At 44.9% G+C, this 24,697-nt stretch overlaps 3 protein-coding genes across 8 annotated transcripts; all 3 read left to right on the plus strand.

The window, feature by feature from the left end:
- Window positions 1-189: 189 nt before the first annotated feature.
- Window positions 190-5,883, plus strand: LOC112902121. 3 transcript variants are annotated; one of them, XM_025971049.1, is made up of 8 exons: window positions 198-852; window positions 1,322-1,427; window positions 1,613-2,058; window positions 2,458-2,498; window positions 2,933-3,000; window positions 3,643-3,725; window positions 4,996-5,074; window positions 5,223-5,883. In XM_025971049.1, exons 3-8 carry the CDS (start codon window positions 1,636-1,638, stop codon window positions 5,657-5,659), a joined length of 1,131 nt encoding a protein of 376 aa, XP_025826834.1. In that variant the 5' UTR covers window positions 198-852; window positions 1,322-1,427; window positions 1,613-1,635; the 3' UTR covers window positions 5,660-5,883. The 3 variants fall into 3 exon arrangements, with proteins under 3 accessions (XP_025826835.1, XP_025826834.1, XP_025826836.1); XM_025971050.1 differs by lacking the exon at window positions 1,322-1,427 and having other exon boundaries at window positions 190-852; XM_025971051.1 differs by lacking the exons at window positions 2,458-2,498; window positions 2,933-3,000; window positions 3,643-3,725 and having other exon boundaries at window positions 208-852.
- A 3,871-nt stretch (window positions 5,884-9,754) lies between these two features.
- On the plus strand, window positions 9,755-15,940 carry LOC112902115 (cold-responsive protein kinase 1-like). Its single transcript, XM_025971043.1, has 9 exons — window positions 9,755-10,092; window positions 10,236-10,674; window positions 10,767-10,819; window positions 11,699-11,769; window positions 12,894-12,991; window positions 13,808-14,066; window positions 14,167-14,386; window positions 14,485-14,626; window positions 15,446-15,940. Exons 2-9 carry the CDS (start codon window positions 10,258-10,260, stop codon window positions 15,719-15,721), a joined length of 1,536 nt encoding a protein of 511 aa, XP_025826828.1. The 5' UTR covers window positions 9,755-10,092; window positions 10,236-10,257; the 3' UTR covers window positions 15,722-15,940.
- Window positions 15,941-17,123: 1,183 nt separating this feature from the next.
- Window positions 17,124-23,480, plus strand: LOC112902102 (G-type lectin S-receptor-like serine/threonine-protein kinase B120). Of its 4 annotated transcripts, none has more exons than XM_025971021.1 (11): window positions 17,124-18,368; window positions 18,485-18,959; window positions 19,613-19,665; window positions 20,164-20,258; window positions 20,458-20,580; window positions 20,762-20,833; window positions 20,929-21,029; window positions 21,695-21,905; window positions 21,988-22,222; window positions 22,312-22,456; window positions 22,801-23,480. In XM_025971021.1, the coding sequence occupies exons 1-11, from the start codon at window positions 18,040-18,042 to the stop codon at window positions 23,113-23,115; spliced, it is 2,154 nt and encodes a 717-aa protein (XP_025826806.1). In that variant the 5' UTR covers window positions 17,124-18,039; the 3' UTR covers window positions 23,116-23,480. The 4 variants fall into 4 exon arrangements, with proteins under 4 accessions (XP_025826806.1, XP_025826807.1, XP_025826808.1 ...); XM_025971022.1 differs by having other exon boundaries at window positions 20,932-21,029; XM_025971023.1 differs by having other exon boundaries at window positions 18,227-18,396; window positions 18,481-18,959.
- The last annotated feature ends 1,217 nt before the right edge of the window (window positions 23,481-24,697 follow it).

The following is a 24,697-nucleotide window of genomic DNA, read 5'->3' on the forward strand; positions in this document are numbered from 1 at the left end:
CTATATATCTAAAGTTGATTTTTTTAGTGGTATATATATCTAAAGGTCAGCTCTTTTGATGGTATGGATCCAATTTTGCCAAAAAAAAAAAGACAAGGGAGATGCGTTATGTTCAATGTACTAGCAACGGAATCACCTAAACAATTGCACATAGTAAACGTTTACATGTGTAACAAATGAGCTTTTTAGTTACTTGGGCAGGACAAATTTCCATGTAGAAATAGTCACATAATGAGAATTTGCAAATAATATCAAATGGGTTTAGCCCATCTAACGCACATCAGGCAAAAGCAGGGGCGGAGCTACCTATCGGCCACCAAGGACCATCACCATCGTCGGTCAGACGCCATGTTAGCTACTAGCCAGGACCCAGGATACCCAAGTCACAGTGGCATGGACTCACTGGGAGTCGGCAACACGCAAGTTGGAGACGGTGACTGTTGCTACGGTGGTGGATGCGTTACAGTTTACACACACCTTCTTGGAAATTTCCGGTCTACGCGGTGGCGAGGTGGTCGAATTTGTTCCGCCTAGCTGCCTTATCGGCAGGCGCCGCGTCGAACCGCCAGTTGTTTCCTTCTCCAATCCGCCAGTTGTTGGCACGGCGCCTGGCCTGACCGAGCCGACCGCTCCTCCTCCCGATCATCCCACACTCCCGTCCTCTCCTCCCGGCGGCGCCCGAACCCCCGAACTCAAGGCTGCTCCGGGCTCCGGCTTGGTTGCCGGCGGGCGGCGTCGACCGAGCAGCGGAGCGCCCGGGGGCCGCGGCGGCCGCAGCTGTGCGGCAGCGGCATTCCTCAGCGGCTCAGCAGTGAGCAGTCAGCAAGACAACCACCGACCCGAAACACCGAGGTGCGGAATTGGTCGACAGTTTTGTGCCTTGCAATTTGCGAATGCTTGTGAATTTCTGATAAATTGACAGCGATGCCGTGAGCGAAATGTTTGTGATAAATTTTCGATAAATTGACATTGAATAATTTTTAGGTTGGAACCATTTTAATCTGTGTTTTAGGCGGTCCACCAATTTTTTTCCACCGTTTCAAAATTTTGAATACCCATACCTGAAATCACTAAAAGAAAAGGTTTCATTGGTTTCAAATTTGAAACTTGCCCCGAGCAAACTACAACAACTAACTGCGGTTTCCTTGGCTGGTTTGGTTTTAACTGTCTGTGTCCATCATGATGGGAACTTTTCAGTTTCCGAACACGCGTCGCCTAGTCTAATTTTCTTCTAGAGATCTGACCCGGTAGCCATACATCTCCTTGGAATCTTTTCCTCTTTGCATCAAACGAGATCCATTGATTGGTTTCCTTCCTATAGATAAGCGAGTTGTTGTTTGGAACTCATCGAGACAAGACTTAGCTTGCTGGTGATCGTCGAGGGATTAGAAGAGATCGGGAAACAATCGTCTGGTGGTACAAGAAAGGTAAAAGGAATCAGTTAACTTCTTTGATTCGCCACTAGAATATAGCTAGCGAGGTTTCTCCTTTTTGTACTCATAAAAAAAGGTTTGTCCTTGCTTGCTTATGGGATTCGGATCACTTGTTTGTCGTCTAATTTGGTGGAGTACGTACTGTACGTATTAGCTAACTGTACTCGATGAACATGCAGATCGTGCTGAGCGGCAGCTAGAAATGGCCGACATCGCACTGGGCAGCTTGGAGAGGATCATCAAAGTTGCACTCAAGATCAAGAAAGCCGTGAGGACGGTCCAGCAGAACGAGGAGGAGTGCCAAGCTCTTGAGAAGGAGGTGGCCATAGTCATCGCCATCCTGTCGCCGCTGCAGGTGATGAGGGCGGTGACCCCGGCGATGACCTTAGCTCTGATGGGTCTGGAGGAGAACATCGATAGCGCCCTCGAGCTCGTCAGAAAGTGCCAGGAGAAGCACACCTTCGTGCACCGTCTCGTCACGGCGAATGACATGGCTAGGCAGCTGGCTCGGGTGAAGGCCGATATACACGGGAATGTCACCATGTGTACCTTCGCCATCACCGGTCAGCTGGCCATCACTGTGGAGTACCGCACCGTTACTGCTCATCTTCTTCAGCTACATCAGGTACGGATTACTTCCCTGCATCAGCTGGCACATTATTGGGTTGGTAGGTTCCGTATGTATGGGCCATGTGTGCCTGGCCCGCGAAGCTTGAAATTAATCACTTGCTTGTTATGGGAACCCTTTCGATCGAATGTTCCATGGTTTATTTGTAAGATTTCTTAAAGTTGTAGAGGCGTGCCCTTCCTGTTCCCTTAAAAGAAAAGGAGAAGATTTTGCAAAGTTGTGATAATTCTTTTGATTAATATAGTTGTTCGGTACAAGTTTTTTATATGTTTCATGCTTTTTACTGTGGTTCGGAGAACTTGTTATTTTCATATTTGTTCAGTGGAAAATATATGTTTAATCCAGTGGAAAATATAGTTCAAAATCATCAGCTACTTCGATAAATTTCTATTTCAGGACGCTGGGAAGCTGGATATGCCATACAACGGTCATGCCAGGTCAGATATCTAAGCAACATGGCAGTAAACTAATAAAATGATTAAAACTTGTATGGAAGTGTAACTTTAAGTAACTTGAAAATTACCTCTACAATTTCTGACACTTAAAAATATAGTTACTGATGATGTTCTGGTTGGATGTTGATTAGAAGTATACTGAAATGCCATTTAGATGTGTGGAAATGCTTTGAGCTAATTAGGCTGTGGTACGCCCCATGGCCCCATATTTGCCACTTAGATCGTTCATATTGTGATCATCCAAGAAGCAAAAAGTAATTATCCTAGAAGCAATATAATGTACAACTAGTCTGCAAACAAGGACATTTTCCAAATGAACCTATTATCCATTGCATAGAAAAGTAAGTGATTAATAACTGCGTGCAGTTTTCATTCATAAAAAAGCATTCGCTCTATGTGCATGGAATAAATGACAGATCTGGCGTCAACAGCGAGATAGCAATGTCTGCGACAGGAAGCGAGGTGCCCTATGCTCCCATATCGGGTAATATGACAACCTCTATCATATGTCCCATTTAAAATTTTTGACCATAAATATGTTTAAAACTATCTGCGATTGTCATAGGAAAGCTGTGTCACTAGATCTGTCTTTACAAAAAAAAAATTCATACATCAAGATCTTACTAAGCAGTAATATGATCTCAAACAGCACATGATCAGATAGAACTATATTTTGTTCCCTGAAAATCAATAGTAACAAATAAGAAAGAAGAAACAGCAACAACGGGATTGTCTTTCTTGTCTTGCAATTTCCTCCACTCATAATTGATTAGGCAGGCAGCAGGCTATTTCTACATATCATTACCAATAATGCTTACCACGTGTGTCTTTCTAGTTGACAAGGACTTCATCTTGTCACTAAAAGTGACATTTTGCAGAGCGTTGAGTCAATAAATGTTAAGTCTAACAAACAATATAATTATTTGTATCTTTTTTGTAGTTGGACATGTATAGATGGATTCTTTTTCAGCACTGCTTTTAAATTATCATAATGTGAATTAATTTGAACCATATCCAGTTCAGTACATCGCAATTTTTGGTTGAAGGGAGTATAACTCCAAGACAAGCTCTTTTTGCTGTTTTAGTTTTTGCATGCATAACCCAAACCGAATGTTTTTAACAACAGGAATAACAGAGCTTACTTTTTCCAAGTTGGAGGCAACTACACAGAACATTTCGTGGGGAAACCTCGCCGGAGGAGGAATAAAGGTACTCAATCTCCAAATATATGCTTGTTTTTTTCAATAATTGGAAACCCCTAGTGGCGCCGAAGAGGTTCTTGAGCAAGCAGGGATGGCAACGGGTTGGTGAGGTGCTGCGGGTGGAGTAAGATCATGTTCACGACAAAAACCCGCAACACTTCACCACACCCGTTCTTGGGACATTGCACCCACACCGGCAGAGCACTCATCGGGTCTCAGGCATCATGGGGGCCGTAGCCACAACCAGTAGTACGTCATCATAACCATATCAATTGTACAACAATCACTCGGCCCTCAAACTTCCAAATGAGCACTAAACACAACTGAGCAAGCTAAAATTAACCAGTTTAGTATATACATAGCTTAGTTCAACAGATAAGCGGTCTAACATTGTCACGCTAAAACTCATATTCTTGCAAGGATTAACAGATCTAGTTGCCTATCCATCTCGGTCAATGGACTAACAGTATGCCAGATCCATTCAAGCATTGTTGTAGAAGACATGTCCCTTCACGAACAGAAAGGTAGACTACTCTACTTTTGCGGTATTTGGGCCACGTGCCCTTGCTTGCATGCTACTATGGGCAAGCGAACATGAGCTGCTTGCACTATGCAAGCTTGTACAGTCCTTAGGCCACCAAACCAAATACAACATAAATTGTATGTGTTTGGTTAAGATTCAGACTTGAAGTTTGAAATCATAATAAGAATCTATGCATTGCATCATGTACGTAATTGGGCACACAAAACGAATGAAGTTTTGTACGTTTAGTTTAACTTGTAGTAGAACAGATATATAAATACTTAATAATAAACTGGCATACATAGAAAAGTGCTAGCTTAGAGGGAACGAGCCGTAGCTCAGGCAGCAATTGCTCCAGGTTGGGGAGCTGCCGGTCGTGAGTTCGAACGCTGCACGACTCATGATTTCCATCGGGGTCTTTCCCCAATTTCTTTTATACATGTACTGCGGCTACCTCATGCGTGGATGCGAAGCCTAGTGATGCAGCGTGCGTGTGTGTGTGCGTGAGTTAGTGCGTGAGTTTAGATACTACAGCAGCTTGTACTTGAAGGTTGAGGCGTCAATAAAAAAAAGTGCTAGCTTATAAAGGATTATAATAAGCTACAACTTGCTCTGTTTTGTTAATGTTTGCACATCAAATGGTAGCAAGATCGAGCTGAAGCCTGATCGAGGGTAAAGCAATATATGTTCTTTTAAGACAGTATATGAACAACTGAAATAACTACTAATATGTATGATTTTCTCCTTTTTTCAGCAAATGATTGTAATCAAGATTCAGATGACCGGCAACAAGGCACGTTGTACGGCTATGGAGTTAGCCGCCGGGGCTGACGGTAAGCACTGCTTAAATCGTCGTACCATCATCTACGGTCAGTTCAGGCTGCAGGCCAGTACGCGATCCATCTGATCGGCATTGGCTGGTTGAGACGATTAAGCTGATCATTTATTGACTTATTGTGGCTGGTGGCTTCGTGGCTGCAGGAGTAATATCGACTGGGATAGCAGGCGACATGAGGGACAGGCTGAAGGTGGTCGGCCACGGCCTGGACGCCGTCCGCCTTGTGCAATGCCTGCGCATGGAGTTGGGCCACGCGGAAATCCTGCAGGTGGAGGGGGTCAAGGCCAAAGAGGCACGGCCGGAGCCGGTGGTGGTGGTGAACACCGAAGAGGCGCGGCCGGCAGACGACGGAATCCGGGCAATTTTTACCAAATTGTTGTCCAAATTCATGTGGTCGCGCACTCGAGGAAGTATTTCTCGTCCACCACTGCCGCCGGCTGCATCGAGTGCCCCGCGCTCCCATCTCTCCTCGGATGTGTCGCCGTCCTCCACAGCCGTCAGCGCGGCCTCGCCGCCCTACAGGGCGGCGGCCCGGCGCGACGTCGACGGCGCACCTTCAACATGTCCAGGGTCCGCCTGAGCGCGCCCCGGTTGGCCGCGCCCGCAACGCGCCGTCTCCCGACGCCGCCGGAGCTCGGGGTGCCGAGTGAAGGGCCTGCTCGTGCTCTCCAAGAGTGCGTTCGACGGCCCGCTTCCTCCGGCGGTGATCGCGGCGGCGCTCACGGGAGCCCTCTTTCTGGTTGAAATGCTGTGTCTCCATCAGCTGTGAAATTTGGACGCAACACATAAAAGTATCTGGAATCACCACGAGTGTACTATAATGTTGGTCATGAAGAATATGCAGTGACTCTGGTACCAGAACAGACTTATTAGGAGGTGCGAAATCATGCCTGCTTCCTCTTCTACCATGTATGACACAGAACGTACGTACAGAAGGTGTTTTGCCCCCTTCCCAGGATGCACCATCTCTTTGTTCGATCTGCATATTAATTATTTCCCAGTCACAGCTCCATTCATCCCAGAATCTTCGGCCCTTTTTCCTACAAAGAGAACTGAATCTCCTCCTCCTCCTCCTCCTCGTTGGTTCTTTTGTGCACTGGTTTGGAAACGACTGTATAGACTTGCTACCTCCATCCCAAAATATAACAGCATTTTTTTAATTCGGTCAAAGTTAAATATTTTCATCTTTGACCAATAATATCTCTAAAAATAATTACTTTTAAATAGAAAAAACTACATATTATGACAGTTGGTTTCATCATAAATAAACTAATATCATTTTTATGTTGTCAATCTAATCTTTATAGTTTTTCTACTATTTACGATCAAAGTTTAAAAGGTTTAACCTAGAGAAAACATAAAAATAGCTATATTCCGGGATTGGGACGGAGGTAATAGTTAAGGTTCGAGATTAGGCCGAAAACATAAAACAGCAGTAGTTTGATGCAACTGTGTACAAGGGGCAACGAGAGAGAAGAAAGAGCACTATTAACAAGCAAGCAACCAACTGTAGCGTAGAAAGCAACCTCGTACGTATGACGAGTTCCCAACGCCACATTGTTGTACGGCCACGTTCAATCAGTGGCGCCAACTCATTGACGATGTCAGAGTATTGAGCCGGCGTAGCATTCTGCTTGGCTTCTCTGGAGCCCCCGCAGTTTGCCCGGACAACTTCATTCCTGGTTGGCCGTTTACTGGGATCGGGATAAACACACGCGAGTCCGATCTTGATGCAACTTTTTATCTCCTCCAGCTGGGACGACTCGTCAAACAAGGACGGATCAAGCAGCTCCGTCGTTTCTCTAGTATCCCACACGTCCTGCCGGTAACCCTGATGAGGAACATCACAAGGGAAGGAAAGAAAGAAAGAAAGAAAGAAAAAAGGCATCACACGCTGAGAAGCTTATTATTAGCTCACCGAGGAACGGCAACAAATTGGTGTTGTGTTGATGCACGTGTGTTGCTACGTACTATGTACCTACCCCGATGACTAGATCATCAAGGCCTATTGGTTCTAAGGAGGATGACGCCAAATTAAAAGCGAACACGTCGACCTTATTAGGCGATACCATGCCCTCCATAACATATTCTGGTGCCATGTATCCCCTGAGAATGCAAAAGAAGAGAGAATTCTCAGACCATCCGGGCTGAAAAATGAGCTTCAGATCATGATGCATGCATGTCGTTCGTTCTCTCCCTCGATCATGCTGCTAGTGGAAATAAATAATATAGATAGATAGATAGATGGTGTTTTTTTACTTGCTTTTGTTCAATATATGAGTTTTCTTGTAGGAATATGTTGTAAATTGTTTCTATGCAGAAAACGATGTTGTAAGTTGTACAGTCCTTTACAGTCAACCGTTATTCGTTAGTGCCTATGCTCACAAATAATTGATACTATCTCTTCAACAAAATATAACATGAATGACACTTAACTACTCAATCTTTTGAATGACGAAACGCAACAGTTATGTGCGAATGATAATGGTGTTTCTTTTTGTCGTTAAAAGCACTTCAGTATCACTATGTTTTTTATTTTTTGAACATATAATTAGAAATGCAATGTCAAAGATATAAGGAGATTATATCGAAGCCTAAAATTGAATGTAAATAGAACTGAATTTGTATTTGAATAGATGGAGTAGGAATTACCAATCAAGAATGATAGCTGATAAGTTCCGGACTGCGTTGATACTACATTTATGGAACAAATTTAAAATTTCTTTGATGAGCATAGTAAAAGAAGTAAAGACGGACACGCTTTTATAGCTACCAAACCCTTGATTCTGCTAAGCTCTCTTGCTCTGAAGACTCAGTACACTACATTGTGCAATTAATCAAGCATTAAGCTAGCGAAATCTAATACTAACTCACCATCTTAGCATGTTGGTATTGCTGGTATCACCATTGTGACAGCTGACCACTTCCTAGAAACTGCTGACATGGTTTTGCTAAGGGGATACAATATGTATGAAATTTCTGCCTCATCTTTGGCTACAGAATAATTAGTTATTCTGCTCTTATGACATCACCTTTTTTTTTCTGATTGACCTTCTCTTAGTGACCTCTGTACCTTCGAACTTGTGAACCCTTGTACTGTTATTCAGTGGAGCCTCTCTCCCCACCACCACCATGGGAATAGAAGAAAGACATTTCAGTTACCAGCCTGTTGTTATAGGATCCTTGCCACTTTCCTATCTTGTCTTTTCGTTTAGCATTTACCTGAGCTCTCAATTTTAGTTTGAGATGTTCAACTTTTGCAGGCTTGGGAGTGCTGGTCACTGGGAAGAGCAATGGATCTGGTAGATCCATCGATGCGCTCAAGAGAATGTCGGATGTGCTCATGATGCTCTGCGTTCAAGTGATGATGCGGACAACGAAGATACAAGCTTTGTGTCCTGATGATGAAGTGGCAAAATATGTGATGTACCAGTTTTGGTCTGTTTGGACTTGAAAGCCTCTCAACTCTCTTCTTCGTTGGTTTGGGCGGTACTGGACCGTTAGTTCTTTTCGGCCCAGACGCTCAAAGTGCGGTGGACCCGATCAGCTTATCCACGGCCCATCTATTCTATTTTGCCTGCGGTGGGTCAGTTTTTTTCTGGTCCGCACAATTTGCAGGCCTAACCATTAGGATTTGAGTTCAATAAATTGTTTCGAAGAGACGTTAGAATTGGGCTGGTGACCAGTAAGGCCCATTTATCCAAGGGCTAATTGGGCCCATTCTCTCCCACCCTCACTCTGTCTCCCCCAAACGGACGCAGCTGCAATACCTGCATCCCCCGATTCTCCTCCATCCTTCTCCACTGACCACGCAGCTGCACATCTCCACCATCAGTGCCGCGGTCTCGTCGCTCGCCGTGGTTCTCCACCACTCGCGCCATCGATTTGTGTCGCCCATTGCCGCTCTCCCGCACCCACGCCTCGATCTGCCCGCTGCCTCTCTCCCCCGCCACCTATATCGTCCAGATGCGTGCGTGCCGCTCGCGCCAACCTCTTGAGCGGTGGCTAGCGCCATGGCGGTGCTGTGGATCTTGGACGCCAATGTGGAGGAGATGCACGTGGCGATGGGCTCCAGTAGGCCGAGCGGCGGACCAGCGACGGTGCGGCGTGGGGGAATCCGTCAAGAGCGCTGCCAAACGCATAAACTGGCGAGTGGGGAGCGAGGGGAGCTGGAGCAAAGGAACATTGGAGCCGGAGCTGCTGGGAGCAGGTGGGAAGCGCTGCCCGCTGGCCAGCCCTTGTGGGCCTGGAGCCCAAAAAAAAAGATAGAAGGGCAAAAGGGTCAATTGATATGCGAAATACATGAAAAGGAAAACAGAAAAGGTAGGAAAAATATCCAATGGCAGTGGAATCAAGAGTAACATAACTGGAGCTCCAATTTTAAAACTGCGAAGCGTGGTATTTGGAGTTCCAAATTTGCAAATTTTTCGACGCCACCGCCGATCCGGCGGGGTTTTACTTAGTAGGCCTCCTACCCTACCACGACACAGTGTCGTGGAGACGCACTGCAAGCTTCTCGTTCTGCACGATGGGCTCGTCGCCGCCGGAAGCGTGCGCCCGGTCCGTTGTTGGAGCGCCGCGAAGATGTTCGGAGAAATGCGGCACCAGGGCGCGCCGCCGCGCGGTGGTAAAATCGACGTCCCCATCATACGCTGAATTTTCGACGATCTTATTCTTCACCGTCGAGTCTCAATCATCGAATAAAAGCGCGGGACTTCCTCTCTAGCGTGGAGTTGATCTGCCCACCTCTGAAAACGACGGCTTCCTTGGAGGCTTCTGCCAGTCGTCTTCTCGGATGTTTCGTTCCACGCGGTAGCCAGAGTCCCATGGCGGCTCACAAGATGGCCTTTCCATCTTGGAGACTGGACGAGTACTCCATTGCCAAAGAGATTGCAGTTTTCCGATGAGTTTGTTCACTGGTTGCTCTGACAACCACTACAAGACCGGCAATCACTTGGTACAGGATAGGAAGAAGAGGTGACCAGAAGAAACGCAAAAGAGTCAATATATAAGGTCTGTATGCTTTCTTGCTCTGTTACTTCGATTGTTACAAGGAAGAGAAGGTCATAGAGGTTTCTTGATGAGCTTGATTACCAGTTCAGTTATAGTTATGCAATAGGCCATTTTAGTGCGTAATTTGCTTGTTTGGCATGTAGTTTGCACCGAACGGTCAGCAAGATGGCCGATCCCCTGGCCAGTGTGGAGAAGATTGTCAAAGTCGCGCTTGCCATCAAGGATGCAGTCAAGACCGTCCGGAAGAATAAGGAGCGGTGCCGTGAGATCAGAAAGCGCGTCCTAAGGGTCAGCGCCCTCCTGAAGCGGCTTCAGGAGACAGAGATGATACAGGACCCGGCGATGTGCGATGCACTGGAGGCGCTCGAGGAGACGCTCACCCGCACCCACGGCCTCATCGTCGCCTGCCAGAAGAAGAATATCATGTGCCGTTTCTGCATGGCTGGGGACCTGGCCAAGCAGCTGCGCGAAGTAAAGCAGGACATCTCAGATCAAATGGTGGACGGGATCTTCGCTGCCAATGTCAATGCCACAATTATTTTGACAAGTATTCAATATGTGGCTTGCTCTCTGCCCCCAACGGTACGACTAGTCACCTACATACCGCTTAATTTGATTTGATGGTATGGATGGCAGATCCTTCATCCTCTGCATCCAAATCTTTGTGTTAATAGAATGCAGAGGCGGTGGAGAACTCACATTGCAGTCATTCAACTTATGATGACAGGTTAGACATCTATTGCAACACATTTATCTCCGTTGTGCTACTGTAACCTGAAATGATGTAAATTATACTTGGTTTCAAAACTTGTAAGCAATTTTCTAACAGACTAACAAAAGATTAACTTTTCAATGCCTAGACATGCAGATTGTGTCCCTTATGCCATTCCATCTTACATTCTAAGGGGGTGTTCGTTTCATATAGCGTAAAATTTAGAAGTGTCACATCAAAGAGAATCTTGTCATTTAGAAATATTAAATAAAGTCTAATTACAAAACTAATTGCAGAACCCCAGGGCTAATTCGTGAGACGAATCTAATGAGGTATATTAGTCCATGATTAGCGGATGATTACTGTAGCATCACTGTAACAAATTATGGATTAATTAGGCTCATTAAATTTGTCTCGCGAATTAGCACCCATCTGTGCAAAAAGTTTTATAAACAGATTTTATTTAATACTTCTAAATAGCAAGATTTTCTTTGATGTGACGGAACTAAATTTTAGAGGGGAAGAAACGAACACACCCTAAATAAAGGTTATAAGCCAATCAAATCATTGCGTAATCAGGGCCAGTTCTGTTACTCCCTTGAGCTGTTACATCAATGTACTTTGAGCCATTATGGCCACAGTACTTCCATATTACCGAGCGGATCATTTATTTTGATTATCCATATAAGCAATTTGATCAAGTAATTGAGCAAGGCACTCTTTGTCGGCTTCGGAGCTTTTCCAAATGTCACTTTTAGCATCTAATTTGTTTAACTGTTGGGTATCAAATATAATAAATTAGCATGGTAACTTGCAAGCTTTGAAATATGCACTTCATTTGAGTTTCACTCGCATTGAAAATCGTATAATAATGTTGCTGAATGGAAATGGCAGATGTGGATTGATGAATCACAGTAAAAACAACGTACCTGTCAGAAGCGTGTTGCAGTCTGCTCCCTTCCCATGTAAGGGCCTGTTTAGATCGGCCCGTAAAGGCAAAAAAATTTCGCCTTTACGGTCTTTTCGCGTTTACACATCTAAACGGGCCGGTCGGTGAAATTTTACGTTTGGGCATCGGGCCGCGTGCATCCTTCTCCCGCAGTGCCTCCCCAGTCGCCCCGTCCCCCTCCCCCTCCCCTCTCCCCCGCCGCCGCCCTGCCTCCCCTCTCTCGCTCGCTCCCCAGTCGCCCCGTCCCCCTCCCCTCTCCCCCGCCGCCGTCCGCCCCCTCCCCCGCCGGCGCAGCCAAGCTCCAGCACCGCCGCCTGCTGCTCCCCGGCCGCCCCTCCCCCTCCCCCCCCCCGCCGCCGCCGTGGGGCCGGCGCGCGGCGCGTGGGGGGCCGCGGCGAGGCCGGCGGGCGGGCGGGCGGCGGGGCCGGCGCGTGGGGGGCCGCGGCGAGGCCGGCGGGGGGCGCTTCGGCGGCGGGCGGCGCGTCGGGGGCGGGCGGCGGGGCCGGCGCGCGGCGCGTGGGGGGCCGCGGCGGGGCCGGCGGGGGGCGGCGCTTCGGCGGCGGGCGGCGCGTGGGGGCGGGCGGCGAGGGCGGCGCGCGGCGCGTGGGGGGCTGGCGTGGGGCGGCGTTTCGGGGGCGGGCGGCGGGGGCGGCGGGCGGCGTTTTGGGGGCGGGCGGCGGGGGCGGCGGGCGGCGCGTGGGGGACCGCGGCGGGGCCGGCGAGGGGCGGGGGTGGCACTTCGGGGGCGGGCGGCGGGGGCGGCGGGCGGCGCTTCGGGGGCGAGCTCTGTCTTCGGCGGCGGCGGCGGCGTTATTGCGTTTTTGCGTTTTTGCGAGCTCCTTCTAAACACCGATAAATGCAAAAAGATGTAAAGTTTTACACCTACCTTTTTTGCATTTACACTTTTTGCGTTTACACGCTATCTAAACAGGCCCTAAGATGTCTCTTATGGCACTCACTTCATCGTAATTCCTGTCCATACATTTACTTGTTATAGGCAGACAGGCTAGCTACTTTCACATCAATATTGAATGTCTACCAATTACCAGTTTGGTCCCTCAAAGTCATCAGTATTACTATAATCTATTCAAGTGATAGTGCTCTTACAGTTTCACATTCGCATGATTTTTTGTCTGACAGGCTTGACAAAGTTCAGTTTGTCAGAGTTGGAGACTGCTACAAATGGATTTTCAGATCAAAACCTCATTGGGCGAGGTAGTTTTGTTAGTGTCTATAAGGTACTCCACCTGCTTGGCTTGCTATTTTTGGATCCATTTTGTGCCTTCCACATGACAGTAGTCATCAATTCCATGATTTTCAACAAAGCACATGTCATGTAACTAAGACATGGAAAAGCTTCCAAATTGAAATAAAAAACCCTTCCAAATTGAGATAAAAATTGTTAGCAGCCATGCTAAAAAGAACTTGTAGTAAACCAACAGGGTATATCTCAAAATATTGATCTTTTGAGCCAGTACGTGTTTCAGGATACTACTGTAAATCTTAGGGTGAATCGGTATTTAAAAGTTCACATGGTTTGGTGCTTAATCCTTGTTGAAGAATTAGGCGTGTCTATCGAGTAGTGTAACTCAAAAGATCACAAATAAAAGATTTGATCAAAATGACTGGAGATGACTTATCTAAAACAAATAATTCATGCCCTAGCTGTCATTTTTGTGCAAATACTTTCCTAAACTATCATACTAAGGCTTGTGCATTGATGGTTCGTATTGCATCATGTAGTTACATATTGTCCAGCCAAATAGAGGTGAGCCATGTTCCCCTATTATATATAATGCCAGTGTTCTGTATACAAACCAATGTCTCCTGCTGAGAAGAAAGTGGGAACTATCAGGACTATCATTTTTTTTTTCAGCAGTTTTAGGGAAAACCCGAGACCAGTTTCAATGTAAAAGCGAAATTTCAACAGTTTGGCCTGCTGCAGCAGTAAACAGACATGGCACATCACCACTGATACATCACAAGTTCTTGATTTTGAGGTTTTATCTTTGTTAAACATTCACATAATTTAATTTCATTGTTGCATTTTTCAGGGTGTGCTAAAAGACGGTTTAGTGGTCGCCATCAAGAGATCCCGAAGCTCAATTATATTTTCACGGGATCACCTGTATGATGAACTTAATCTTGTTTCAAAGCTTCAGCACAAAAATATAGTTAAACTTCTAGGATATGGGTATCCAGTCATACAAATGGTGGCGTGGGCAGCAGACGAAAAAGATCAAGCTGAAGGGAGGCTATATTTTTCAGTCGAAGAGTACATGCCGAATGGAAACTTGGAGGAAAATTTGGAAGGCATGTTTTCCTTTTTCTAAAAAAATAACAACAATTGAACCAACTTTCTTTTAGCTTTCTTTTCTATATTAAGTGTTGGTCTAATGATCTTTTTTCTCAGGGTTCGGACTTGATTGGTTTAACCGCTTCCGCATAATCCAGGGGATAGCACATGGCCTAAATTATCTTCATGTGCAACACATTGTCCATTCAGACTTGAAACCAAGCAACATCCTCTTGGATTCTCATATAAATCCAAAGATTAGTGATTTCGGAATAGCTAGAATGTTGGATCATGGTGATATGACCACTCGTGATGTTAACGGCTTAGCTGGCACGATGTAAAGGCACTCTCCCCTGAATATATCCAATAGCCTCTCTTTACTTTTTTCCACATTAATTTTCTTCTGAAAGTTTCCATTTGTTTCTAACTATTCAGGGGATATATGCCTCCAGAATATATTATGGAAGGTATTTTGTCAACAAAGTATGACGTGTACAGTTTTGGCGTCATCCTTCTAGAGATCATTAGCAGTTTGTGCAGCTTTGAACCAACTCGTCGCCAAGCTTCAGTTGAATGGGTAAGCTCAACATTTAAATGCCAACATGCATATACCATAGCATTAGTCTGTTATCGTTCCTGAAATTTCAACAGAAGAAAATTTATTACAATCTGTGATCCTGCATCTTAGTGCCAGTCAGTGCCAGTCTTAGCTAGCTGGCGTTTTATCCTGCCTGCCATACCATATGGTTTATTTGGAGGGCCTGCTAAGCTGTTTGAGAAATTGCCTTTTGGGAAAGAATATCTGCAGAGGTCCTGTCCCTGCCAAGCTTCTTAGTAACAGGGCTCAGGTTCTCAAGTGTTTGGCATTATCAGATCCCCATGCTATGTTCCCTTTTTTTTCACAAATGGTTCCATCAAACCACATCACAGACCACTGCAAGTCCATTGTGCTTCTGGTCGACACTGCAGCAGCCTCCTTCGGGTCTGTGGAACTGGTGGATAGATGTCTTAGTAATGGTAGAAAATCAAATTGTTCAAATGAAACAATCATCAGGTGACCTCAAGCGGGATTCAAAGCCAAGCAAATGTTATATACAATTAGAATTGATGACAAAAATAGAACCTATACTGAGAAGAGGTTGCCAATGGCCAGCAATGGCAAAACGATCACCAGGTGAACCTTGAGCGCAATTCAGTGCTGATCAGCTAATCACCGCAATTCAGTGCTGATCAGCCAATCATGGTTGGGACCGAAAATTGAAACTTCAAAGTACATAGTCGAGAAGTGTGAAATGGACATGTTCAAAATTTTTTAGAACACAATCGAAATACAGTCCTGTAGTGTGTCGTTTACAATACAACTAAGCTTATGTTCAATGATGCTTTTGTTTCTCAGGCTTGGGAGGTGCGGCGAGTTGGATCGATAAAGGACATAGACTTTCTGCCCTTGTGTGACACGTCTGAGCACGAGCAGATGAAAAGATGCATGGAGGTCGGACTCTTGTGCACCCAACTTAATCCGGCGGACCGCCCCAGCATGGCGGATGTTCTTGAGATGCTAAATGGGAAGAAAGAGGTGCCGGCCCCAAGGAAGCCGCGGTACACCAGAAGAAGGGCCCTCCAAGGTGTGAGGAATTTCGCGCTAAGCGTGCCAAAAGATGTGAAGTTGTAAAGTCGGAGGAGGGTATAGGGAACATGTGTAGTTTTACCGCTGTGAGTCATCTCCCGACCAGTTCGTTTTCTGACCTGTCTTGTGCTTGTGAACGTTCAGTTTGTGTTATGCACTGTGCTTGTAAAGTTGTAAGCACTATCATTGTTCTCAGAGACCCCCTTTTGTATTGTGGCTTCACGAACATGAAGTTTTGAGAATGGATAGCTTGTCCTTTACGAACACGAACATGGTAGCGCACCAGGTAGGTGCTCGTCGATTTGCCCACAAGGAGCACCAACTGTTCACTGGTGATCTCTCTGCACTGTTATTTGATTCCATGGGCCTTATGCCAGTCCGTTAAAATAGTGCTCTATTCTTGCTAATGCTGTTGATCGCCTTGTTCACCATGGATGCTTTCTTCTCCAGGTTGATCTTCTCCATACCGACCCAACTGCAAGTTACAACTGGAGCGGCAACTCTGACCGCGTGTTGCTCTACAGGCTTCCAAGGTCCAGTTCTACGATGCTTAGAGTCAACTGGATAACTCTCAAAATCTTTCTGCAATTGCGTAGGTGTCTTGCGCAGCCAGCTGCTAGTCGCTGCTGTATAATCCATGGTGGGTTAACGTCTCTTTCCTCTCTGCCTATTTTATAATATCAATCATATTCCTTCAAATTGTAGGTTGTTTTGGTAAAGCTAGATACATAAATTTTGCTACGTATCTGGACACAATATATATCTAAGTGCGTAGCAAAATTCATGCATCTTTATTTACCAAAACGATCTATAATTTAGTATTATAGAACGGAGGAAGTACCAACTATACCTGGATCACTTGGTTCCATGGCACCGGGTATTATCACTTATATACTGTAGGCATACCCTTGATCGTGTCGATCATTTTCTTTTTTTGAGGCAACAACGGGGGGCGGAGATCGCCCACCTGAACCCAATTAACGGGCAAAGCCCAGGAAGGTTTACAACGTCGGCACATCACGTCTGGATTACAGCAGGGGGAGAGAGAGGTTTGCAACAAAGGTCACGTTACATCCAAAAGTAGAGAACACCAGGTTTCAAGGGGCGATCAATACAATTCAATTTGGTTGTGTAATCTATCGTGCTAACATTTTGTTTTCTGAATTTCTTGAGCAGAGTATGGATCCTTCATTCCTTTGTGATGGCATCACGTGAGGGCAACGTGTTCAGCTTTGGGATCATGATGCTTCTTGAAAGAGATCCACAGATCCTGTGTTCGTCGGAGATTGTCCATGTTGTGGACGACCAGCTCCTGCAAGATGCTTCATCTGCTGCCTGCGACCTGAAGCAAGCCCCTAGTTGCTTCGTCATACTCTGCTCGCGGCGAGGCTCGCTACGGACCAAGCCGCGACGACCGGGCAGCCGGTGAAGTCAAGCGCACGGCTGCTCGATTCGCTCGGCTCGCCGGGGACGTTGATGAATCGAACGCCCCTACCACTGAGTAATGGAGCAACTGTTTGCCTTCAACTTGAGTCGGGTCGGAGCTTCACGATTTTGACCGGCGGTTGGTGGCGGCTGATAGATCGGAGCGGGGAGTGACGATCCAGACCGGGGCAGGGGGTCCGTTTGCAAATGTTCGGATCGCGATTAATAGGGGTATTTGTAAAACTTTAGGGGTCTGGCGGGTATATGTAAACTGTGAGGGCATATTTGCAAATTTTCGGGGTCTCTTCTGCAGAACATTCAGGGGCGGTGGGCATGGCATCCGGCGACGCCGCGCCGCCGCCCGCCGGCCACCGCTGACCTTGCCGCCGTGCGTCCCTTGCCCCCTTCAATATTTCCAGGCCATCACGTCCAGTCCTCTGCGGCTCCCTCACCCGCAGCGCGTCTTCCTCGGCAGCGCCGGCGCGGTCGACCGAGAGGTCGCGCGGCGGCCGGAAACGGTGGGGGTCCGTGGCACCCGTAGCTCGCAGAGACGGCGCCCGCGCGTTCAAGTTCTGCTCCTCTTCTTCTCAAGCTGCCCTGCCTGCTGGGTTCCTCTGCTAAGGCCCACGCATTTTCCCCAATCCTACCGAGAAACAGAGGAGGTCAGGACTCTTCTCCTCTTCCTCGTCGCCGCCGGCGCGGCGGATCATTACCGATTACGCCTACTAGGGCGAGAAGGCCGGAGGCGTCGTAGGACACTCGAGCGACAAGGCGGATGCTTCGCAAGCCCCTCTCTCGCCGCCGGAAACGGACCCGGCGGGCGGAGCCACGCGTTCTTGGAAAAGGCGGGAGCGCCGCGACGGTGTTCGGAGAAATGCCGCACCGGAGTGCGCGGCTGGCCGGGGGGTTGATTGGCTTTCCAAGCATCATCTCTCGTCATGCAGTCTTCTGCCGTAGTCTTCGGGCCAATGGCGTCTCGCCTTCTTGGAACATTGGTCCAAGTCCAACGAACGCGGTTTCCTTGGAAGTCCACTATCTTGCGGCCACTTTCTTGGACTTCAGCTTTTCAACACGATTTGTTGGAGGCTTCTCTATCGGCTGCCTTCCTGGGACCTTCGTTCCTTGAGACTGTGCTAGCGTCCAAGACGGTGTTGGGGACTAGTGTCTCAGTGATCAGTGTATCACCAAGACACCTAAATACAAAGAGCCATCGGAATCAACTGTCTCGTGCTGCCTGCCTCAACAGCCTGAGTTCTAAATACATCAGGTGGGTGTGGTACTGACTGCTGAGAAAGGTAAGCGTATTACTAATGTGAGGGGATCTAGAAATTTGTTTTTCATCTTGCATAAACTGGACGTTGGTCATGTTTATTGTGTAGACAGGCATCAGGAGACAGCATCCAAGATGGCGCTATGGAACGGTCTGGGGCAGGCTGCCACCCTTGCGCAGCTGGCTGGGGTGGATGCTGGTGGTCTCATCTCGATGATCATCCAGGCCGTGCAAACAGTTCACCGGAACAGGGAGGAGTGCCGGCAGCTTGTGCACCATGTCATGATGATCGGCGACCTCCTGCAGGTGCTCCAGCAGTCAGAGATGATGCAGCGCCCGGAGATCAGGAGACCACTTGACGGATTGGAGGACACCCTTCGGAACGCGTACGTGCTAGTCACGTCATGCCAGCGGAGCAACGTCATGTACCGCTTCTTCATGGCATGGAACCAGGCTCAAAAGTTCCGTGATGTGCGGGACAGAATTGATTCATATCTCCGGATCTACCCATTGATCAGCCACATCGACACCAGATATTTTTTGAGCGGAATTTACAGTCGTACCCATCCTTCAGGCACCCAGCCCCAGGTATACATGTTGGACTAGTTGCATCTGTATTATTGCTCTTGTGAGTTTAGGACTTACTGGATGAAGCTGGTTAGTGCTTGACTGAAGGCGCAATTCCTGGTACATGCCCACCATAGCTTTTATATCAGGAATGTAGTTCAATAGGATTTCAGGGTTTCACTAAAGTGAATGCTTTCTGAAGGGATTATGTTAAAACATGAGAGGACCCAATCTATATTTATTTGTCATTCTTTTCCTCCTATGAAACTCATGGTGCAATTTCATGCAACATTTATGACACTCTTGAGGTCGCTTGCTTGTAATTGAACATAGGTGACCCATAACGAAGTTTCCATGAAATTCGGTGCATAGTGAAGGCAAAACAATGCTTATCAATTGGATTAGAATTTATTACATCTTGTTTATGAAAATTAACTAATATCTACAGGAATATGACCATGTTAATTTTGCAGACTTTTGTTTTATTGGCATAAACAGATATACTGGAACGTTTAAAAATTCCGTCTGAATAAACGCATGTTTTCTTGAAGTTAGAACAAAAAATATTCTATTTACCCTAGCTCATACTGTCATCATTCATTGACATAATTACAGCCATCTCCTGATTCATCAATTTTATTATTCTAAAATCCTAAGACGCTTTATCATTTCAGGTTCCGGAAGAGGTACAGGAGTCATTTCCTAGTCACACAAACTCTGATTATCGGTACAATGTTTATAATATCATTTTCCCCTTTGTATCTGATCATATGACGTGTTTGTCCCTCTGAATGACATTTTACATCACTTGTGTTGAAATAGTAAGAGGAAGTTTCTTTAAGCAAAGTAAGAGGCGCCACTAATTTATTTGTCATATATCAGTTGTGGCTCATATATTCCATTATCTGGCTCAGTAATATGGAGTCTTCAGATTTGGAAGACTTTATTTATTAGAGAATTAGTTTCTTGTTAAATTACAACTATTACATCAACTATCGATTTGTTATGGCATGCCAAAGATCAGAGGTCTGCAGTAGAAATGTGTTAGATCACGAGTCCTAATTCTCCTGGACAGGTGCTTTGCGGACACTATAGACCATGGCTCTTTCCATACCTCGATAACTCTATTATATGAGACTTGGACAAACATGATTACTCCTACTTTATTTTGTCTTCAAGTTTTAAGTTTTTAGCGTTTAATAGTGTGATAGTGCAAAATGTTCAGGACTCAAGAAAGCGCCTCTGATGACAACGGCAATGAATCAGTAGAGGTTCAAACAGTAACCAAGCCATTTGCAGTAGAAGAACAGAAACATTATGGTATTTCCTTTCATGATGCTGCTGAGCATGATAGATCTAGAAAGTAAACTCATATATATTCTTTTCTTAACTATCGCCTTCAAACTGCATTTCTATGTACTATTTCTTTTGACAATTAAAATTGAATATTTCACGCTTAGTTTTGGTTCTTTTACTATTGCTAGCATCGATGTATCATTGTTAAATCAGTTATTTGTAGGATGTAAGAATGCTCAAGTTTTGCCAAAAAGGAGGCATTGGTTTAGAAGGCTTGTTCAGTGGACTCGAAGGGATACATCAACACCTGAATTCATTCAGGGACTCATTGGTCAAGAACAAACAGGTAGCATGCTAGAAAAAAAACACTTATCATTAAATTACATCTATCATAATTGCTGTGCATCTTTTAAAGTAAAAGTCAATATAGCATTTACCTGTACAATGCAGAAAAAGGTGAAAGCTTTCCTTTCTACCACCAGTTTCTAATCTTAATTCTTTGAAACATTGAATTTCCTTTTTGCTAGTGGGCTCTCTCAATGAAATATGGTTCGAAACCCCATCCAGTGCCAAAGGGGAAATGAGGTTTCAACTGACAGGTAAAAAGGAAAATAAGCTTAGATTTACTGCAGCATTAGGTGTGAAGAAGGAAATGTTCTGAGCAATTATTTCTTGTTTCCTGTCTCTTTTTCAGTAGGCTTTACAGTTTTCAAGTTCTCTCAGTTGGCTGCGTTAACAAATAATTTCTCATCTTACAATATAATTGGAAGAGGTGGTTATACTAATGTTTACAAGGTACTATATTTGCTTGATTTATTTTCATATAATTATAAAAACATTTCTTCTATATTCAAGTTGTAGAGTGTTCTTGCCTTGCCTTTTGATTTAATGAATTTTCTCAGTACATGCTTGGTTCCAACTGGATTTTTTTTTCATGAAAGAGTATATTACTGTGTTTTAATTTCTTACTATCCAGTTCTTCCATTATTCGTTAACACCTAGCTTTATTAATAATTGAGACAGTTCCTTAATGATTGACAATAATGACTTAGCTACTCAAAATTTAATGAACAGTCCTGCATTGTTCAAATTGGATTTTTCATAAGAGTATGTTGTAAATTTCCTAATGTTCTGTTCAGTTAGCCATTATTCATTACTCCCTGCATTCACGAAAAATGGAAACTGCTCCTTTGAAAAGGTATAGCACTAATGACTGACTACTCAAACTTACTAGCCACCAAATTGTTTGCCTTTTAAATTATTTTACCATTTCCCTGTTTCTTCTTTTGAAAAAAAATGTCTCTATGAAGATAAGCTGTACTTTAGTAAACTAAAATTACATACTTGTTTTCACAAAAAAAAATTGCATATGCAATTTATCTATATGCAAACAACTTGACAAATATGAATAGGGTTGGTATGGATTGATCAAATTTAGAGTTCTTTTTCCTCAATTTCAGGGCATACTGCCAAATGGGGTTGTTATTGCAATAAAATTCTATCGTGGAGAACATATATCTAGTCGAGCTGAATTTGAAAACGAAGTTCAGATTATCTCGAAACTTCAGCATTCAAACATACATAAACTTCTGGGATGTTGCATTGAAGGAGACAGCAGGATTTTGGTCTATGAATATATGCCAAGAGGAAGTTTACACTTTATAATTCATGGTATACTCGACTTAATACTTTGCTTTCCTTGCAGTATTTTCTTTTCTTAATTTGCCCTTTAAATGTCTTTCTATTGGTGCAGAGCTAAGAGCAGGCGTCTCACTCGCCTGGCCTAAACGGTTTCAGATAATTGAAGGTATTGCCCAGGGTGTTGTTTATCTACACCAGCACTCCCGACCACGCATAGTCCATGGGGATCTGAAACCTAGCAATATTCTCTTGGATTCGGATATGACTCCTAGAATTATTGATTTTGGCTTGGCGCAAGTCTTAAGTTATGAAGATGAGACAGACACTGTCGGGGTGGCAGGGACTTTGTAAGAATACACCTAATGATCTAATGCACTAGTCAATCATGACATTAAGCTCCTGTTTCTTAAATGTTCCGAATTGTTTGATCATGCAGATACTACATTGAGCCAGAATTTTGTCGCACTGGCATTATGTCAACTAAGAGCGATGTGTATTCCTTTGGTGTTACTTGTCTCGAGATAATCACTGCACGAAATGCTTCAACCTTGTCCCCTGAGGGGCAATCCTTGGTTGTTTATGTAAGTAAACATTTCTGGAACTCGTTATATCTGCAATCTTGATTTGTATTTGTGCTCCTGAATCGTATCTGAACATCCTCTGCAAGCAGCCGAGCACATATGTTTGTTCATCATTTGCCTGGAGCTAATCCTGCAATGACTTCTTCAGGGAAACCATATCTTGGCTTCCCTAAATCCAGCAGCCACATAATACTAAGGCACTGCACATTCAACACATTTCCCATGTTAAAAAAAGATGCTTCAGTTTCTGCGCAGAACTGCAGATCCATTCTGTATTCTGCCCAATTTTGTCATTACTGTTTTAGACTAGATTTTTTTTTTATCTGAGATGAGAACTTTTGTAGGCTTGGGAATTATGGTCATCGGAAAGAGCAACGGAGCTGATAGATCCTGCACTGGTTGAACCAGGAACAAGCAAGATACTTCGATTCTTCCAGATTGCACTATTGTGTGTTCAAGATAATCGGGCAGACAGGCCAACAATGTCAGATGTTCTCATGATGCTAAAATGTGATTGTCTGACCTTGCCTGTCCCTAGGCGACCTGATGTTTATCCTCAATGGCCACCAAGGGGTTTATCAGCAGATGACGGTGATTCAGTGGGCCGTAGAAGCTATTCAAGCGCAGGGTGGACAAGTGAAGAATTAGAAGGCAGGTGATGTGACAACGGTGACCCAGACATCATTGCTTGAAGCAGCATAATGCAGAGGGTAATACTGAAGTGGGTTTTGGTGGAAGATGACAAAGCACATGTATATCTAATCATGTTACGGAGTATGCGTGCAGGGGCTAAGAATGATAAAGCAAAGCGTATTAAAAAATATAACCCCTCAAAAAGGAAATGAAAAGCGGTGTTTTAAATTTACTTGAAGAATTAGATTTTATTTTGAAATTGAGTATAGGAACATCGTACTATCAAAAATCCCACTTTGATCCACAGGTGTTGATGTGGTAGTTGTGCTCAAGAGAATCTACAAAAATCATGAGAATCAAGCCTACCACTAAAAACGGCCTTCTTGTGAAAATTCATGTTTGTCCGGACTGTCTGGTTTAATGTCCGGAATGTCCGGACATTGTGATTCGGAGTATCCAGACAGTCACCTGAAGTCTCTGGGTAACTGTTACTCATCCGAAGTTTGGGACCGGAGTCTCGGACCCTATGTCCGGAGTATCCGGACATATACTCGGAGTATCCGGGTACCCTTCACCCAACGGCTAAGAGAGGATATAAATATACCCCCATACCCCTTCATCTCTCTCTCTCTCTCTCTCTCATTTGAACCAGAACACGCCAGCAAGCAAAAGGAGAGCTTTCTCACTTCCCCTCTTTCATTCTTGAGTGATTTTCTTAGGGGATTCAAGTGAGATTGTTGCAAGAGTAAAGATTTGTGCTAGCAAATTTCCATTCCAACTCTTGAGCACAAGATCCCTAACCCGTGGATTCAAGTTTATTACTCTTGGAGCCTCAAGCTCCTAAATGGCTAGGTGTCGCTTGTGAGTGTTCAAGCAAGTTGTGAGCACCATAAGAAGTTTGTAATCTTTATTTCTCTCAGAGGAACATATGGTAAGTAACTTTGGGTTTGAGCGTTGGTCTCATCCTTGGAAGAGGAGCATAGGGGTTCTTGAGCGCCGTCTCTTGGATCTTTTCTCAACGAAGACGTAGCTCCTTTGAGAGTGAACTTCGGGAAACAAATTATATCTCTTTTTTATGCTTCTTATTAGTTTTATTAGATATTTTCTTGTGAGACTAGTCTTCTAGGGTTTGAGGTCGATCTACAATTATATTAGTCTCTAGAGCAAGACAACTGTTTAGAAAAACTCCTAAGGTACTCCTAGCTTGCCTAAATTTACTCGATCTAAATTGCAGCATCAATATTTTGTTAGTGTATATATTATTTCATATCCGGACTCTCTGGACAATATTTTCAGAAACTCCGGACATAAAATCCGGAGTATCCGGACATATATCCGGAGTATCCGGACATCTGTGTTACTGATATTGTCTAAAATATTTTAAGTTTCAGATTTGCCTATTCACCCCCCCTTCTAGGCATCTTGAGATCCTTTCAATTAGTATCAGAGCGAGGTTCTCCATCTTTGAAGCTTAACCGCTTGGAGAATCAAGATGTCAAGTGATACTTCATCAAAGGCTCCCGTCGATCCAACTGTTGAAGTTGACAAGGAGAAGTCGTTTGAAAAACTTGAGGACAAGAAAAAGAATAGTTAACATGAAGAAGAAGA

The sequence above is a fragment of the Panicum hallii genome, chromosome 8, assembly GCF_002211085.1.
Source record: "Panicum hallii strain FIL2 chromosome 8, PHallii_v3.1, whole genome shotgun sequence".
NCBI classification, from domain to species: Eukaryota; Viridiplantae; Streptophyta; class Magnoliopsida; order Poales; family Poaceae; genus Panicum; species Panicum hallii.